The following is a 19,390-nucleotide window of genomic DNA, read 5'->3' as shown; positions in this document are numbered from 1 at the left end:
AAATTAGATTTTTTGTGTTTTTTTATTTTTTTTTTCAACAAATTGCAATTTTTTATACCAGAAATGAATTCTACGTTATTTATTTATCCGAAATTGATACCAAATATGACCTATTAGCTAAACGGGACCTGTTAGAATTTTTAGAATGAAGCCGGGCGGGGCGCTACTTGACCCCCCCCCCCCCTCTCGGGCTTAAGCGGGGGGTCCCTCGGGCTACCGATCTTAATCGGCTTATTTTGATATAAGGAACAACTGTGCCAAGTTTCATGCTTTAATCAAGCAAAAAAAGGTCATTTCACTTAACACCCTCACTATATGTATATTTTATAAATTAACGAATATCAAACTGTCTTCAACCGTTTCTTATAGGAGTTTCTCCAAAATTTCCGAATTATGTAACAATATGCACGGGTCACTGGATGACAACGATTTTTGTAATTGCAAAATAGTCCATCATTTCACCCATGAAAAACCGAATAAATTGCCACAACTCTTGTTACCACAGTGACGATTTGCTCCTAGTGTGGGAGTGCCTTAAAAATTGTATTACACACCATTACCAAGTTACATGTGACATGGACAGAACTAAAAACACTGTAATTTGATACCTATTGCATACAATATAAAGGCTGCATCCCTTTTTTGATCTTCGTAGTTATCTTGGTTGGCGACACGTAGAAAAATAATGACAAGACGTTTATACAAATTGCTCCATATACCTAATCGATTTACATGTTATGTAAGTAGGTAGGTATAGATGTTTAGAAATTCTCTATTGACTCAGTGACACAGTAATAGAAATGTCATCATACATTTTATGGCTTAGTTACTTGTTAATATTATTTCTGCTGACTTGCTTACTTAATAAGTTACTTAAAAGGTTTTTTTAGGGTTCCGTAGCCAAATGGCAAAAAACGGAACCCTTATGGATTCGTCATGTCTGTCTGTCCGTCTGTCTGTCCGTATGTCACAGCAACTTTTTTCCGAAACTATAAGAACTATACTGTTGAAACTTGCTAAGTAGATGTATTCTGTGAACCGCATTAAGATTCTCATACAAAAATAGAAAAAAAACAATAAATTTTGGGGGTTCCCCATACTTAGAACTGAAACTCAAAAATTTTTGTTTCATCAAACCCATACGTGTGGGGTATCTATGGATAGGTCTTCAAAAACGATTGAGGTTTCTAATATCATTTTTTTCTAAACTGAATAGTTTGCGCGAGAGACACTTCCAACTCGATGTTGTAAAATGGTAAAATGGACAAAGTGGTAAAATGTGTGTCCCCCCCCCCCTGTAACTTTTAAAATAAGACAATGATAAAACTAAAAAAAATATATGATATACATTACCATGCAAACTTCCACCGAACATTGGTTTGAACGAGATCTAGTAAGTAGTTTTTTTTTAATACGTCAAAATCCCCTAAATATGGAACCCTTCATGGGCGAGTCCGACTCGCACTTGGCGCCTTTTTTTTGTTATTCAGTGATTTGAGTTTGCATTTAGTTATATACCTATTTAGATACCGGGAATAACCCAATAACTTAAACCATGAATAGGTACCGATGATTTATTGCAGATGGGTAATATTACTAATATTTGTCATTGACAACTATTAAACTACTTTTTACATTACCCTACATAAATAATATTAAATTATTGTCAAGAAAGTACGTCAAATTCGGATAATTTTGTTTTTGCATAACAAGTTTTTCTTTTACATAAAATGTGTATTTTATGACCTTAATTAACTACCGTAAAATGGGGTAAGTAGGTTTCGCGGGGAGAGGTGGGTTATGAATGGGGAGAGAAGGTTTGAGAGGGGGGTGAGAAGGGATTTTAAGGCTACTGCTACAAAAATAATGTATTCAAATTTAAAATGGAGCTATAGTAATACGCATAAAAAAAAATCGATCCAACATTCTTCCAAAATCACCTTTGTATGAAAAGCCCTCTCACCCCAAATACGAGGCACTACGGGGTGAGGTGGGTTTTCCTCTTTATCGTCAAAGTTATGAAATGGAACTACCCAAAATAAGATAAAAACTAAAATATAAACGTCCGGAACACTTATTATATACACCATTCAGTTTGCATATGTAAAAATAAAATGTTATCGAGGTTTGAATGTCAGGTTTGCGCCTACTCACCCCATTTTACGGTATATATTTTAGACATTAATAATAAAATTGTGTTTGTGGGTGTAAATAAATTTAATTTATAGTCATTGAAGGTTTTGTAAATAAATAATTTAGTAACCTTTGAACATAAGGTATCGAAATTAAACTGTAGACAAGCTATTACACACATATTTTTGCCGCTATATTTTCGTCTGATGACTTGATTGATGACTATATTCTAACGAAACCTAGATATTAACAACAAACAATATTCTAAAGTGGAATTTCTTCTTTACAGGTCTGAACAAACAGCGCGCTAGAAAAACCGGTCAGCGGATTATTGACCCAGTCTCGATCGGTCACCGGAACCATTATGCCTTACATATCCATCACTATCTAACGCAGCGGACCTGACTCGCATTGCAACTGACAAACACCGTTACTTAATTATGCCAGTCTAATAGTTCCACCATGATGGAAGACGTCTCGCCCCGCCCCAGCGTCGAGTACATCCCGCCACTGCCACCTAAAGTCAAGCAGAAGGCCACTACGTTTACACAAATAACTAGCGATGATACTAAGTTAAACGGTAACATGGATTCGATCAGTTCGATGCACTCACTCGTCCTTAATTCTAAGCCTTCTGCAACGGTATTCATAGCGGCGACCCAGCCAGAACGGCCTGCAAGCACGTCTAGCTCGGACGCTCTAAACGGCCCACACGTGGTCACTATCAGAATTAACACAGACTCCGACAAACCGAAAGCACCTAAAATCTCGAGCGTTCACCTCAAAAGCGATGCAGACTTCGACGCCTTCAAACTCAACGACATTTACAAGAAAAACAACAGCCTGGTCAGGCTCAATGTCGAAGATAGACCCAAGATTTTAGATGAAGAATTAAAAACTGATAAACCACCGTATATCTACTGCAGCTCCTACATGAACTCCAATATAGTGATGTCAAGTGGGCAGTGCTCGCCGAGCGACACCCTAGATTCCGGAACCTGCAGCGACCTTGACGGCACACCACCTCCGCTACCTAAAAAGAAGCTCACGAAGTCTACAAAGAAAGTCTCTGTGACTGTAATTAGTTCCACGAACGGCAGTCATGATGAATATGAAGACAACGATTCTAACATATCGTGCGATTCGCTTAATAGTAGTGAGCTTAACGGAAGCGTGCACGCCGACGAAAACCATAGCGAAAATAGCAAAAACGAAAAGAAACAGAGTCCACCTGCCGCGCCGATGATGCCGGCCTTTGAAGCCAACACTAACAACAAAGACAACAGCTTTCTACCACAAGGTCTGCTCCAAGACATTAGAGACCGTTCTGTCAAACTCAATACGGTCGAAACTGAAAGCGAACCGGCCGAGCCTCTGGAAGCGAACCAGAATATTAATGAAAATGCTAATTTATCGAAAGAAAGCGCGCAACTAACGTCGTTCCGTCTAGTTTCTCAGTGTAATAGTGAAGTGACGACTAATTCAGACGGAGATTCATTACTGAACGTCTCTAAAACCCCTCTAATTAGCGAAAGCACGTACGAGGAGCGCAAGAAGGATAAAATTAAACAAGAAAAAATGTGTTACAGTAGCAATTATTTTGACGCGGACAAATATTACGACTTCCATCTCAACGAGAAACAGTTCGACGATGTTCAGTCCGTGAAAAGTGTTAGTGGTGTGAGTGTTAAAAGTGATGAGTTATCAGAATTAGAATATTTTGCGGGAATTAAGGATTTCAAGAGTGAAGGGGCTCCTTCGACGATAAGGAGTTCGAAAGGCACGATTCGCGGCGTGAAAAATCGCGTCCGAGCCGGCATAGCAACATTCCTCCAAATCCAGAACACGACAAAGGTAATTTCAGCTTTATTGTTTCACTTTTTAATTTCCTAGCAGTTTTTGTGTCAACTGCCGCTCGTTATACACGTACTTGATTTTAGAGGTCGCAGTAACGTATTCGAAAGTGTACGCGGGCACGTAGCCAGCGTTTATTAAAAATTCTTTTTGGCGCCTGAGATAAAATGTCTTGGTAATGAATATTGGGCCTTCACGGTGTGTTGTTCAGAATAATGGTCTCAAGGAAGGTGGTGTAAGACAATTGACACAGGTTGTTGATTAACATTCAGAATTATGAACGGACGTAGTAGCTTGTGTTGGACTTGAGTTCAACAATGCCGATTGTTGTCATATTGATAATTCTGTTACTATACGTTGGTTGGTACATGACAGGTGTTATTTTGCGCTGTTTCATATGTTAATATTGGTGTAGGTATAAGTAGAATAGTAGATAGAGCGCCTAAATGATAGCATAGCAGAGTAGGTAACATAAGGAACATTTTGTCACAAAATTGAAAGTTATTTTAAATGATAATGCGCCTACAAGACACGTTGTGACTCGTACTCGAGCATAGGTCTAATTTCTAGCCTCATTTCAAACCTGACATAAATAAACATTGCTAACTTTATCACTTCAAAGCTATCTTAATTACATTCTTAATAAGTTCCCTAATCACATCTTCCGCTCTTCTAACCACACACCTAGCAATCGGCTTTTCTTCTAAGCGTTTAGCTGTCTCTAAGTATGTCGGAAGCAAGAATCATCCAGTTTCTAAGTTACTCGATGGGAAAGTGCACTGGAAAAAAGAGGCATGCCTCTACGATTGTTAGAAAACTTGGTGAAAAGCAGTGTAAAGATATTTCCAGGCTATTAACGGTTTTTGTTAGATTCACAAGTTGTTTGGTGAGTTTTTGTGTATTTAGGTACTACTTTGTGAATGATACAACATGATGCATACGCGACTGCCGTAGATATGAGGCGCATTTAGATCGCTCTTTTTATAGCTCAGCATGTAAAAAATAGGAAAACATAGGTACCTACATGAAAAAAAATTATAGCATCGCGGTATATAATATATTCTGCATATTTCTGGTTATAATGCGTCTTCATGAATTTTTCGGAACTAAAAACTTATTGATGCGTCGGTAATGTGCTATTATTACATTAATTTTTAACTTGGTAATGGCGAACAATGTGCGAAAATGTTATAGAGTCTGTTTGGAGAGAGAAAAGTCGTGGAATGTATTGGGCCCCATACATTCCACGACTCTTCTCTATCCGCACAGACTTTTAAGATTTTCACTTTCTTCATTGTTAACAATATGGCAAGAACTACACACACACACATACCTACACACATACTACACTTCACAATCACAAAACACACAAACACCATATCCCGACTAGAACAATTACACACCAAAGTGTATGTCGCAGGGAAATGATCAAAACAGAGATTTGATCAAATCTCTAAGGGATATGATCAAATCACGCAGGATGTTAAAATGGCGAATCCATATCATCATTTCCCTAGAAAAATTCAGTCATTTGACCAAATCACTGACTCTGTTTAGTGAAAAGACAAAATCGGCCAATAAACGCGAAACGCTTTTTCATTTCAATCACCATATAGGTACTATCTTCCAGTTGAGACTTTATCATTTCACTAAACTTGTTTAGCGAAATGATAAAACTAGTTGACTTTTTGAGTTCGTTTCGTCAACTTACTGTCGTGGTTAGGGATTTTGTCAAATTTCTAAACAAATCTAGTGAAATGAAAAAGCGTTTCGCGTTTATTGGCCGATTTTGTCTTTTCACTAAACAGAGTCAGTGATTTGGTCAAATGACTGAATTTTTCTAGGGAAATGATGATATGGATTCGCCATTTTAACATCCTGCGTGATTTGATCATATCCCTTAGAGATTTGTTCAAATCTCTGTTTTGATCATTTCCCTGCGACATGTATACCGATAGCGCCGCGTTTCCAAAAACAAAACACTGTATAAAAAAAAAGACCCAAAAAGATGAATCCCCGCCTTATTATGACGGATGCGTGACAATTATCCATTCGCTGGAAACTTGACTTGCTTATTAACTTTGTTCTCTTTTTAACCATTCCGTGGCGTGACATACCAGACGTGAATATCATAAGCAATAAGTATGCAATAATTCAATGACATTATGCATATTTATAGAGACCAGTGTAGGCGTAGGGTACTGTATCAGTAAAGTAAGTAAATTAGCTTTATTTCGAGGTTTTTTTCAAGAAATTCTTTATTAAATTTTGTATTCAACGGCAACACGCATGTGACACCATGGAGAGTTGCAAGAATTTTAAAACGCATATTATAATATCCATACTTTTACAGCCAATTATTTGAATGAATACAATAATGTTAAAAACCGTTTTAACCTAAATTCAAGTTTTGAACTTCTACAGAAATAAATGAAAGTTCCAAATTCGAAAGCGCAAGAAATGTCCTGAGTCTCAAAAGGTTGATTTGCTGATTGTAGTTCCAAAAATCCTATGAGTTCCAACTGTAACTCTACGAAATATTATTAGTTATACAATCATTGTGAAGGTATTCTATGAAGGTTACAAGTAAACTGTCTTAGTAGGTGTTTATGTCAATGTAAATAAACAGAACCTCGTAACTCAATCATTCATAACAAATAGGTTAGGTGCTTTGCGTGGCTGAGTGAACGATTTAAGGCGTTGGTTTTATTTAGATTATGACATACATATTTTTTTAATAAAGGAAAAATGGAAAATTCGCCCCTTCAGGCAAGATTCGAACTTGCGACCTTTATGCACGTTTGATGCACAACTTGGATAGAGACTAGGGTTTGCAATCCGGATCCGAAATGTATGAAATTATCCGGATCTGGATCCGCGGATATTCCCATACATTTCGGATCCGTCGTGCAAACCCTAATAGAGACTGTGCGGAAAGAGAAGAGTCGTGAAATGTATGGGATCCAATACATTCTACGACTCTTCTCTTTCCGCACAGACTCTACATGTATCAGTTGGTAAATAAAATATTACAAGTAGTAGTACTAGTTGTTGTGATAGGTACGCTGTTTAAGGATTTTAATAAGTAACAATAAAAAAAAACTTGTATCATAAGTTAAAAAATTACTTCATCTAAAAGTATCACAGAAAAACAAACTAATTTGCTAGACATCTGTGTAACTATTATTTTTAAATAAAAACACAAGAAAATTATTCGTTTCGCCTAATATGAAAAGGTTAAGTTGTTATGATTGACACATTTTTCGCTGATTCGAAGCTGTTACGACTGTTACGAGTATTATTATATCATTGGCCGAATGACCGAGTCAGGTCAGGAGGTATTTTATTTGTTTATTTAAACGTTATTATTGCAAAATGTACAAATGGCGAACTTAATAATAAGGTCGTGTAAATATATCTTTGGATCGTTGGCTTGTAAAGCTATTTTGTAACCTTAACTGTACATATCAACACTATCAACAGTGTTTCCTTAACATAATTTATTTTCTGTCCCAACACAATTGTGTCTTGTACCACTTTTTGTCATCATTAGCATGTTCCGGAACTTACCTAAACCTACATGTTGTTTATTAATTAACGTAACCAATTTGTCAAACACGCCATTTTACACTTCATAAAAAAATCATGAATAAGTATTCGACGTCTTGGTGAAACTGTCGCTGACCATATTAGTGCTGCATGTTCCTAGAAGACTATCCAACCGTGACATTAATGTGCGATGATTTCTACTGTAAAATGTTGGGCACCCCTGCATCTTTTTTATTCTTTTGTCGGAATCCCAGATCTATCTCCAAATTTGGTTCCATCGCACTATTATGCGACAGAATGTAATCTTTAAACAGAAGTGTCACACATTTTTTATTAGGTTTGGTAATTACATACTTAGTGAAATTCCATTATTCTATCTAATATTAGGTATATAATTAATTATCAGAAGGTCCTTCTTTTTATACTTAAATTATTTTTTATTTTCTAGTTAAACCTATCGCAACTTCGAAAAACGTTTGTCCGATGTATTGTCGTGATGTGCGCATACTAAAAAAATATCTAAACTTTTGTAAAATAAATTTTGTGGAAGATTATTGTTAGGTTAGATTTGTGACCTTCTTAAAACTTGACGGTTCATGAATGAAACGCGTTCGATCAAATTAAAATTTGGCAAATAGGTAACATATCGGACAATACCTACTTAAATGTGTTGAGGTAGCAATATAGGTAAACTTTTTTGTCTGAAACTGCTATCTTTTCGGGATTTTCACAACACGGTCTGTATTTCGAGAGCCTTCGGAAAACATTCGGACACGATATTATCCACTTCCTCATAGTATCTATTAGTTATCTAATGTGACTTGCTAATTTGACACTAATACGCATTACACTCTCATTACGCTAATACCCGATGCGTGAACGAGATCTCATTTCTTTGCCTTCGATTGTAATGGACTTATCGAGATATTCGTTGTGTATTGCAGATTAATTACTTCATTTACTTCCTAGTACAGTTACTTCCGTGTTAAATAGACCTTGTATGTACCTTGGATGTTAAGTATGGCTCTAGTGACATTGTTCAAAGGCTTTTTCATTTGATATAGTTAATTAATTGTAATATATCCTTACTAATCCCTACTTTATTATACACTACCCAAAGGTTGTCTGGAAGAGATCGCTTTTTAGCGATTAGACCGTCTGTTCTTTACCTCTGCTTGTGTTTCTGTTTTATTATTTTGTTTATTAATTTATTTTATTGAGGTGTGCAATAAAGAGTTTATGTATTTGTATTGTAAGTAAATGCGAATTATGCGAAATTAACTCTGTCTGTCTGTTACCTTTTCGCACTTAAACCTCTGAACCGATTTAGATGAAATTTGGTATAGAGATAGTTTGAGGCCCGGGGAAGTAAATAGGATAATTTTTACCAATCATCATCATCATTGCACGCAGGCGATGACAAGCAAAAGTTTTTTTTTAATTCGTAATCAATGCTAGTTTTGATCATACGATGCTGTATTATTGTTGTAGGAATTAATTAAATTACAAAAGCAAATAATGCAAAATACATGCATATGAGGACATGGAATAGAATTTAGTACACTTTGACAGTGATAAAATAAATCTCCGGTCGTATTTTCGATATACATAATATACAGGGTGCTTCCTGTAACAGGAGCAATAAATTAAACTGTAGACTGTACTCCTCAAACTGACCAACATTTGTTCAGCAACTTTTGAACATAACTCGTGTTTTGATTTTTATTACACTTTAAAGTTTATTCTAAGACGCAATGTATTACAAATTTTGTTATGTTTAAAGGGTACCATTCAACATCAAACACACTGATGTCAGCGTACATTGAAGGCAATATTTATTTTGTATGAAAAAGAGGAAGTCTAAAGGATTCATAATTTTTAAAATTTGCTGAACAAATGTTGGTCAGTTTAAGGAGTACAGCCTTTAGTTTAATTTATTGTTCCTGTTACAGGAAGCAACCTGTATAAATAATACTGCATTATTTACAGAAACTGTTTCCAATAGTTTAATGTATTTTAACTATGTCAAGTTCTGTAGGTAAGTATTATGACCACTATTGTGTTTGACCTTGACCAAACAATAGTTGCAAGCTTGTCCCAGGCCTATCTCAGATTTATATCTGTATCATAATTTGTCAACGAAATAACATTGCAATGTAATATGCTTAAATATGATTAGGCGCGGTTTTGGTTTAGTCCGGATTTGAACCAACGATTCAATTGCAGGAAACTCGCACAACCTAATTTTTATTTTATTTTTTTAGAATGTACAAGATATAAAAAAATCTTTTTTACCTATAGGAAACGTTTTTGCTGCAAAAATATCTACTTACACTATTTAGATACCGTAAAACCGTTTACCCATTAGGTAGATATTATGCATCGATCATTTTTTACACTCTAGTACAAGCTAACCAACGATTCAATTGGAAACTCGCACAACCTCGTTTGAATCTTATTTTTTTAGAATGCAAGATATAAAAAAGCCTTAGCCACATTTTTTACCTATAGGAAACGTTTTTGCTGCAAAAATATCTACACTATTTAGGTACCGTAAAACCGTTTACCCATTAGGTGATATTAAATAGTCGAGTCTTTATAATCGATTTTTAAACTAAGAAATTAATTTAAAATAACCTCCAGGTCTATTTGTTATTTATCTTTGTTTCTGTACATTGTGTACCTACAATTTTATGTGATATATACTCAAATATTACGACTGTTTGTGTTCTAAATAAACTAAAAAAATATATAATAAACGGGTCAGGTGAGTCATTCTAAGTCGAAAATCGCTCGACATGTTTCACTCCGTACCGAGTAGCATCATCGGGAGCACGCGTTGGCGGACCGAAGTAGAATTAAATACGTGAGTGACCCGTTTTAATGTAGTTAATATGTCATATTATTATAAGAGATTGAGGTTTGTCAACCACATCATAAAATTGTTACTCTGCGTTCAAAAATCAACTCCAACTTCTCAAAAATCGATGATCAATATTTCCCCGGGATTATAACAGACCCCAGATTACGGTAGTGTAGATATTTATGCAGCAGGCTCACGTCCAAAGGTTTCGAAACAAGGTAGAACACGTATAACTATGATATATTTCTCTCGCAAGAGCGAGAATGCGGAAGATTCGCGGCAACGTTACTCCACAGCCGTGTCCTGGTATTCGTTTTTATCCACACTTATTACTGACGTCCAGAACTAACGTGAGTTGACGTAACAATTTCAAGGAGAATGGATGGGGATGTGTTGCGTTGCATTCCAAGCTGGAGAATGTAATAATAATATGTAAATAATTTTGTACCTATGAAAGCTCTGCGAACGTTTTCTGGAGACATTACTTACTTACAGTATGATGTTCTTGGTTTCTGAAAGTACGCATAAGTGATAGCTATGGAGTTATAGAGTTCCTTGCCGCAAATGACGAAAATCAACATTTAGCTGCCTCTCTAACGCTTGAATTTGTGAGACCGACAGAAATGCAGATTACGAATTTTCGATTTTTGTTTTTGGCGGTAGGCCCTCAGGCTTCCATTCCGTAACAGCGATTTTATGCAGCGATTTCATAACTAAAGAGATTCTAAACATTAAAAAAACACCACATATACATAACTGATCGGCTATAAATCTTATTCCTCACGGCAAATTCCAGTACATAATATTGTGGTGGAAAACTATGCCATTCTACCAAACCACATAATCAAACTAACAGTAGAAAACTCAACCTCACTTGATTCCAATGTCCGTAATCAAAACAGGCAAGTTTAGTTAAAACTGATAAAACAAAACGAAGCAAAATAACTTCAAGTTCTAATATCGATACAACCTTTTTCTTTTAAGCAAGGAGAGACGATTACTACAAACGGTTAATACTCGATGTAAACCAATAATGTTGCAATTTAAAACCTTATTGTTAGCTATTTAAAGTATATTTTTCCGTTATTGAAAAAGTTGGCTTCTAAATAAATGCGTATCGTGTGGGATAACCTCAAAAATACCGCAAATATAAATTGACAATAACTTCAGAAGGAGGGTTTTGGGCTGATGGTTTTACTTTCCAATATTGACAATTTGCGAATATCTATGGTGAGAAATGCATTATTAAAATAAATAAGTGTGAAGTGGAACATGGTACTTGCGGTGACAAATCAAATAGTGGTAACATTTACAGCATTTCTAAATGATTACGACCCACATATTGTTAAGATTGCCTCAATAATACTTTAATACACAAGCTTTTCAGGTTTCTTGATGATTATTAAAATCTTATGGCGTATTTATCTGGGGTTCTAACTAAAGCGATTGCTATCTTACTATCCAGTCCATAGGGGAAATTAGGCCGTATTTAATTGAGAACTAAAGTCTATTTTTTTATTCGGTAGACTAAAATCAAAATGACATTTCATAGTATGAACATCATGTGTCATTTCATACTATGAAATGTCATTTTAGTCTACCGAATAAAAAAATAGACTTTTTAGTCCGGTTTCCTCTCGATGTTTTCCGTCAATGAAAAGCGATTTGAAAATATCAAATGACATTTCGTTCGTAATTTTCAAGAAACTCGTTAGTAATACCAACCGCCGGGGTTGTAACTCAACACCTATTTTGTAGTAATTGACCGAGCGTTAGTGAAGGTCTCCGTTTCAGCTTGCTCAAAAATGCTTTCCTATGCCTGGATGGTCTCATATACAATTCTCAACCGATTTTCGTGAAAGTTGTGAGCAGGTTCGATGATTAAATAGATTTTCTTACTCAATTCAGTTTTAGGGTTTTTTTTGGAAAATGGAGGCATGTAGGTTAGTGAGGTCTACAGCTCACAGAGCCACTAGGGTGACTGCTATAGTTATTGACCACTAGATAGGTACATATTAATTGGACTCTCGTAAAAATAAGAGTTAAATTTAATTGTTTGTTTCTGATTTATTAGGAGTGGTCAATTACTATGTAGTAACTATAGCAGTCACCCTAATATAAAATATCATCACAACATTTCCATAACTAAACTTCCGTGAGACACAGACATATTAAATATTAATAACGGGTCACTCACGTATAAGTACACGTATACACGACACGTACGTGAGTGACCCGTTTTTTATATATTTAATATTTCCATAACTTCCTCGATTTTAACACAGATAACAATCGGATCGGGGACAATAGCGTGCGGTTAACCATCATCACAATTCACTAGACTATATAATCTAATTGCCGGGGGATCTTGCACTTTTTCTCTTCCATACAGCATTTAATATACTGACTACATTTGAAAACTAGTTCGATTGTGTACCTTATCGCAATAGGATAAGGTTTAATTTGAATAAGTTTTTAAACGTAGAGGTAGCTAAGGTACACATCACACAGAGAGCGCTCGCTCGTGTGGTGTGAATCGCTCGGAACTTAAGGACGGCAAATTAATCGATTCCGGTTTGTCAATGTTGCAAAAGTAATGACGCATCTCTTTAAAATAAAAATGTTAAGAGAAACACGTAATATGTCCTCTTGGTATTTATTTCATATGTATAGGCAAATTTTACGACCAGTTGGCGATGGGGAGGTCGCATGATTTTTATCCATCGGCTAGATACTTACCGCACCAGTCAAATCAGCGTAACAGTCGTTCCTAACGCGTAAAAACTGCCATCATATGGCGAGAAACAGGCACTAATTTGCTAATCGGATGCCTTTCCAATGCCCATGTGGCTTTGCTTCAAATTGACAGTTTATCACGCCAAGCTCGACAGTCCGGCCGATCTGACAGTTAAGCCTGTGAGGCATTCCGCAAAAACGTCGGCTTTGTCGGGGACGTGACGTATATGGGAGCTTAACAACTTGCAGAAATCTGTATTACATACCGTTGAATTTAAATCTAAGTTATATCAAACGTTATTATGCCAACTATCGGCTTCTTAATTTTATCACAAGTGTTAAAAAAATAGCGTCACGTACTCGACAATTTTTTTAATGCCCCCTGTGCCCCATAGAAAGCATTAGCATTAGAAAGAAAAGAAGTAAGCTTGTGATTCCAAATCGGGCACGTTTTGCGGTAAATTTTTGAAGTGAATTCTAAGTACTGACCATGCTACATAATATAATTCTATTATTATTAACAATTAGAGCCTAATAAAAAACTGCACGCGTACTTCTGTGGATTTCTTTATAATGCTAAAAAATAAGTATAGATCGCGCAAGACCTCAGAGCATGGCACTTGATCGCTCAGTATGTGTTGTGCCTAAGAGCGTCAGTTTATCTGGCGGCCTAGCCAAGGTGACAATTGCTATCGCTTCGCCATTGAATCGCTTTGTGTCTCTCTATCACTCTTCCATATTAGTGTGACAGTGACAGTGACAGTTGCGTTTCGTTCGCTACGTAGCGTTAGCGATTGGCATGTTGTCTACGGCGCCTGAGTAGGAAACAACCGCGTGTTCACACGCTTCCGAGACTGCAGTGTCAATTTGAATTGATTTATCGCTCATTCAAGACAAAGGAAGCGTGGATATAGTGGTTTGGAACAATAGTGATTAGACTACGGATAATTATAAGTGCTTACTGCTACTTATTATTGAAAGTAAATACGCCTTGTCTATAGTAGACAATACCTAGTAAATATGTAGCTTCAAACAAACTTAAAACGGGAGAGGCTTTAATAAAGCCTGTTAATTTCAGAACTCATTTTGCATCATGTAGATTTAAGGTACCCAAATATGTTTTTTTTTATTCAAACCAGAACAGCAATCATGTTTCTTTCTGTCTATAGCGTTTAAGGTCAGCAATAGCATCTGTCAACTTTTAAGCAAATTTATAATTAACATACCTATGTTAAAAATGCTACGACGGCATTAGAAATCTCTCGTTTCATAATAGAGACACATTTAGTGATGACTAATTTAATCCATAGATTTGGCTCAATTCAATAAGTTATTCCTACACAAGGTCTGTAGGGACTGTAGGAGTTGACAACACCTTTGTTATATTAAACCAAACCCTACAGTTTAGTGTCATTGCCATCCATAATCATGCAAATATAATCAACAACCTCGCCAACAAAGTTATATTATCTATTTAAAGGACAAGTGCATTCCTCTTACATTTTTTCCGTCTCAATATAAAGTCTACAAGACACGCACGTATCATGCAAATCACATTGTAACAAGCAAACCTCGTATCTCGCGCCAATAATATTTGTAACTTTGATCTTTATTTGTTTTATCGACGATTTCTTTTCCCATAGCTCGGTTAACTAAGTTACGAGTTTGACAAAGTCGATTTTCGCCGACGAACGAAAGTGTAGAGCGGGCGCGAAAAGTCAAGGTTTGAACGTGAACATTTAAATTTTCGAACGTAAAACATGCACTGTATTTTTATTGGTGCTTGGCCTAGTTTCCGGATATAAAGTGTGTTTTTATTATGTGCTAGATGATAAGGATGACACGATTTTCGTGATTGGAAGTGTGACCACCCATCCTTACCCATGGACCATGGTCATATGCAATGTGAGCACACTTGACGCACTATTTATTTTGATTTGTCTTTTATTAACGTCTTGTATGTGTATGATTTATCATACTTACATACCTCTTATAAGGGTCCTGGCCGATTTTTTAGTATTTTTTTTTCTAGAACGTATTTTCTGCCTTGTACCGATGTTTTTGACCACCACACAAATGAAAGGTTAAGTTGACCGCTTAATCTCTTGTAACGCAAATTTTAAAAGCTGTCCATGAAACAACCAAATCTTTATAAATGCTACATTTTATTATTGCAAATATATATCCAGAAAAACACAATTAAAAACAACAATTTACTACCACCAATTCAGTTTCCCTTGATCGGCTTTAGAACGTATTTACCAACTGTCTGTCAAAAAATACTCAATTAACATTTGCAAATCCGGAAGAAAAAAAAAATAACCTAACCAATAAAAATTCCAAGAAAGGTAAATTAACAAAAAAATGGTTAACTTTTTCCGCCCATAAAAGTAATATTTCAAACGAAGCAATTTATCATAAGCTTACAGATCATTAAACATAAACATCCAGCCGACCAATTTGCCACAATTAGCACCTATGCTCTCATTCACAAACCGTACGCATTGCCCTGCTGATGGTCAAACCAATATATGCCTAGCTTCAACTAAATGCAAAAGTCATTGATGTAGAGACCAAATTATACTAGAAAGAGCTCTGGGGTGACTTGACTACTCGTAGAAAACGTTTTGATAATACTAAATAGTTAGTCTGATTTGATATGGCGTGCGGGAATTCATATCTATAAAAGAACAGATCTACTGATAATCTGAGAGATAACATTGCGTTTATTGGAAATGCAGTATGAGAAATTACTGAAGATATGAGCATGTTATATGGTTGCTAGGCCGGCTTTTTTAGTATCTAGACCTAGCGTGCTATTATTTGATAATGCGGAGTTTCAATTTGTTACGTTAATCAAAGTCAGTACCTTATTTTAACCTAATATTAGTTGGTTATAGTAAATATCAGCATTACTATATTGCTAAGAACTCCCGAAAAGATAAAACTAGGAAACTTTATCATTATCATAAAATGCATTGATACTAATTAGTAAATATTAGAATTTTCCTGATTTTTTTTACTGTTATACCATAATGTAAATAAAGATTACATTTCTATACGTCCTGTATCCATTGGTCATCAGTAAACGTACCTACACCAAAGAAAGCTACCATAAGCTATGGAATCTACATTCCATCCAATTACGGGTGAGTTATGACGAAACGATAACCCCCACCAACTCAAAAGGGCTAGTTTTAGTAAAGATGCGTAGCTACTTACGTCCTTTTGGGGTTAGGTGGTCATAACTTAGGTCTAACGCTGTCCGCCTTGGCCGGCCTACACGGCTTGGCCATCCTGACTAAGCTAAAATGTAGTAACTCCCTATAACGCTCGTATGTATATACACTGTTTTGATCGAGCTTGGCTACAGCCCACGGCAAAGATCGGATCGGGGTAGACCAGGCAAGTTTACTACGGTGTGGGGAATTTTAATTGGAGCAGCATAAATGATGTAATTTGTAAAATATGTAACGAGGAATTTTGTTATGAAATGAGAAATTTGTGAGGTGTTTAGGAGATCTTTATGAGTAATTTAAGTTAAGGATTAGAGGGGAACTTGTTGGAGAGAAACTTTTGATCTAAATTAACATACTTTGAGAACTTTTAGATTAATTAGATTGCTTTATATCATTCAGGAGGTACAACTTATGTTGTGTTTATTTTTTTATTAAAAATGGGCTACTCATGGCCACAGACTAGCCGAGGCGAAGACGTGGCCTACGATGGAGTGAGTCTGCCCAGAAGGTGCCTGTTCACCCTCTGTTCTGTGTTCTGTTCTGTGTTGTTCTGAAGGTGTGTTCTGTTTTGTACTTTTGACTTAATTTTTAATAAGTTTATAACTTTCATTCAAAATTGACTGATTTTAAAGTAGATTCGAACTTATACACATATCCCTGACTTAAAGACATTACATGCAAGAGAAATGTGTGTTTTAGATTAACATTCTAATGAAAAGCGTGTGCTCAATCTGCATTAGCATTAATAATCGAAAATTCATGATCAAGATTACATTTGAATTACTTTGAATTTATTATTCTCGTGTAAATTCAAAATTACCTAATATATTTGTGTTCTGATGGCACATTAAAAATTGTAAACACTCGTCAGTTTATAATCTCGCTAGTTAAATTATAAACAGATGGTAGGGAGATTATAAACTAACCTAACTTACGTTAGATTGTAAACTAACGGGTTCACAATCTTATATATCATATACATACAAATATTGTGGTATTTGGTAATACATATTTAAGATATGCGTAAAAGCAATATTTTACTACAAATATAATAAAAAACATTAATATATAATATTTCAAAGAACTCAACTGGTAAACTTATGTATCATGCCGGCCATTTACTCATAGACAAAGTCAAATAGTGCAAAGATTATATACTACATTAAAATATAATTTGTTAAGATGATGTTTCTGCCCAGTTACAATTAGGCTTAGAAGTACTTCAACTATTATCGTAAAGCTCAAAGTCACAGGTGTTCAAACTGAGTTATTTAGTTCAACAGCGGTCAGTTCATCTGCATAACGATAATATTATGGTCCAACACGCGTTTACACGCTGCGAGACGGACACGACGCGACACGGTTTATTTTTTTCCTAGCATGCTTTCCGCCATTAGTGGTTTATAGCCGCAATAAATTACGATCGCACATGTTTTTTTCTGAACTAGAAGTGGCAAAGTACAATTTGTGGAGTGGATTAGTTTAAAAAAGTTAAATAAGTATACGTTTATATGTAGGTAAACAGGATAGTTTAATTTAGGAAGCACACGCGTGTTCATTAAAAACTAAATAATATCATTCAAATATCATTCAGATATCATTCTGATGTAAATTTAGGTTCGAATTGGTCTGTTAGATCTTGTTACCTACTTACTTATTGCAAAACTGTCATTCCTTACGATGCATTTATGTTATTAACTTGAAATGTAAACTATTTGTATTTATCTCAGCATAACTTAAACACTACATATTTCAACTTCTTGACAGTGGTGCAATGTATGCCAATCAAACTCTTGCATAATACTGCATACGAGTATGATGTTGTATCAGGAAGATGAGTTTTAGTAAGTTTACGCTAACGTTAAAGCTATTGTCTTTTCTCCCTGTTACAAAAATTGCACCAAATCAAGTAAAAAAAACTGTTTACTTAGAATTACACTTTTACGGTTTTTCATATCACATCGGTGGCAAACAAGCATACGGTCCGCCTGATGGTAAGCAGTCACCGTAGCCTATGGACGCGTGCATTATATTTGTACATTTCTTGACTTGGTGCGCCCAATCGCCCATGGTGTAGTGTACGAGTAGGTCAATTATTGGTTACCTGAACGGATATCTCTCGTTGTCGCTTCAGCAAAACAATGTCTTGTGAAAGCCGAGGTATGCACCGGATACATAAAGGTTCCGTTCGAATTCAGACTGCAGTAGCATTACTGCATTGCTGCTCGAAACGTCATCAAGGTCATTTTATCGAGTTTATATTTAATTTGATGTTTCCTGTAGTAATGTCGCGCTGCATTACTGCTGCAATAATGCTCGTGCAGTCTGAATCCTAACGGTTCCTTAATGTAGCTTAGCTACCTGCGTAGAATGGCGCTCTACTAGTTTTGCTGTGTTTCTGAGTTTTAGGTACCTAATAATGGATAGCACCCGTCTCGTCGTGGTCTAAAAGTCCTAATAATTTGCCGTCATGCCCTTATACCTGTTCGAAGTGAACTTTCACGGCTTTTTAAAAAACCTGTTTCCACTTAGTGGGTTTTCTTGGTAAAAATCTCGTTATGATCCGCTGACGGCGGTTTTGGGGTAAAAGGGCGATTGCAAAAGCGGTTACATGCTTAATGGTAATATACATAGAATATAAGGATGCTGATAAGCAATAATGTGTTAACCCACACAAATTTAACAATAAGACGTCAACTCAAAAAATGACGCTTAAAGTTGACATTTTATTGCAAAATAAATGTGGGTTGACACATTTTTGCTAAGCAGCATCCTATACTTACATACCTACCCGACATGTAGAAGCTTTTGAAGAAAAAGAAGAAGAAAACGATAGGTATTACATTTTAAGTACCTATTCAGGCAGCCTAGCCAAGGTTACAATCGCTATCGCTTCGACAACGAAACGCTTTGTGTCTCTCTATCACTCTTCCATATTAGTGCGACAGTGACAGTTGCGTTTCGATCGCTACGAAGCGTAAGCGATTGGCATCTTGGCTACGCGGCCTGGAACGGC

At 35.9% G+C, this 19,390-nt stretch overlaps 1 protein-coding gene across 1 annotated transcript in view; it reads left to right on the top strand.

Moving 5' to 3' along the window:
* Positions 1-2,374: 2,374 nt before the first annotated feature.
* LOC134654563 (glutaredoxin domain-containing cysteine-rich protein CG31559-like) overlaps positions 2,375-19,390 on the top strand; it is a 55,599-nt gene continuing 38,583 nt past the window's right edge. Inside the window, exon 1 of the mRNA XM_063510025.1 lies at positions 2,375-3,987. Coding sequence (XP_063366095.1) covers positions 2,596-3,987 — 1,392 coding nt within the window. The 5' untranslated portion in view covers positions 2,375-2,595. The remainder of the gene's footprint in view (positions 3,988-19,390) is intronic.

The sequence above is a fragment of the Cydia amplana genome, chromosome 15, assembly GCF_948474715.1.
Source record: "Cydia amplana chromosome 15, ilCydAmpl1.1, whole genome shotgun sequence".
Classification (NCBI taxonomy): domain Eukaryota; kingdom Metazoa; phylum Arthropoda; class Insecta; order Lepidoptera; family Tortricidae; genus Cydia; species Cydia amplana.
This window is presented reverse-complemented; position numbering and strand designations above follow the sequence as displayed.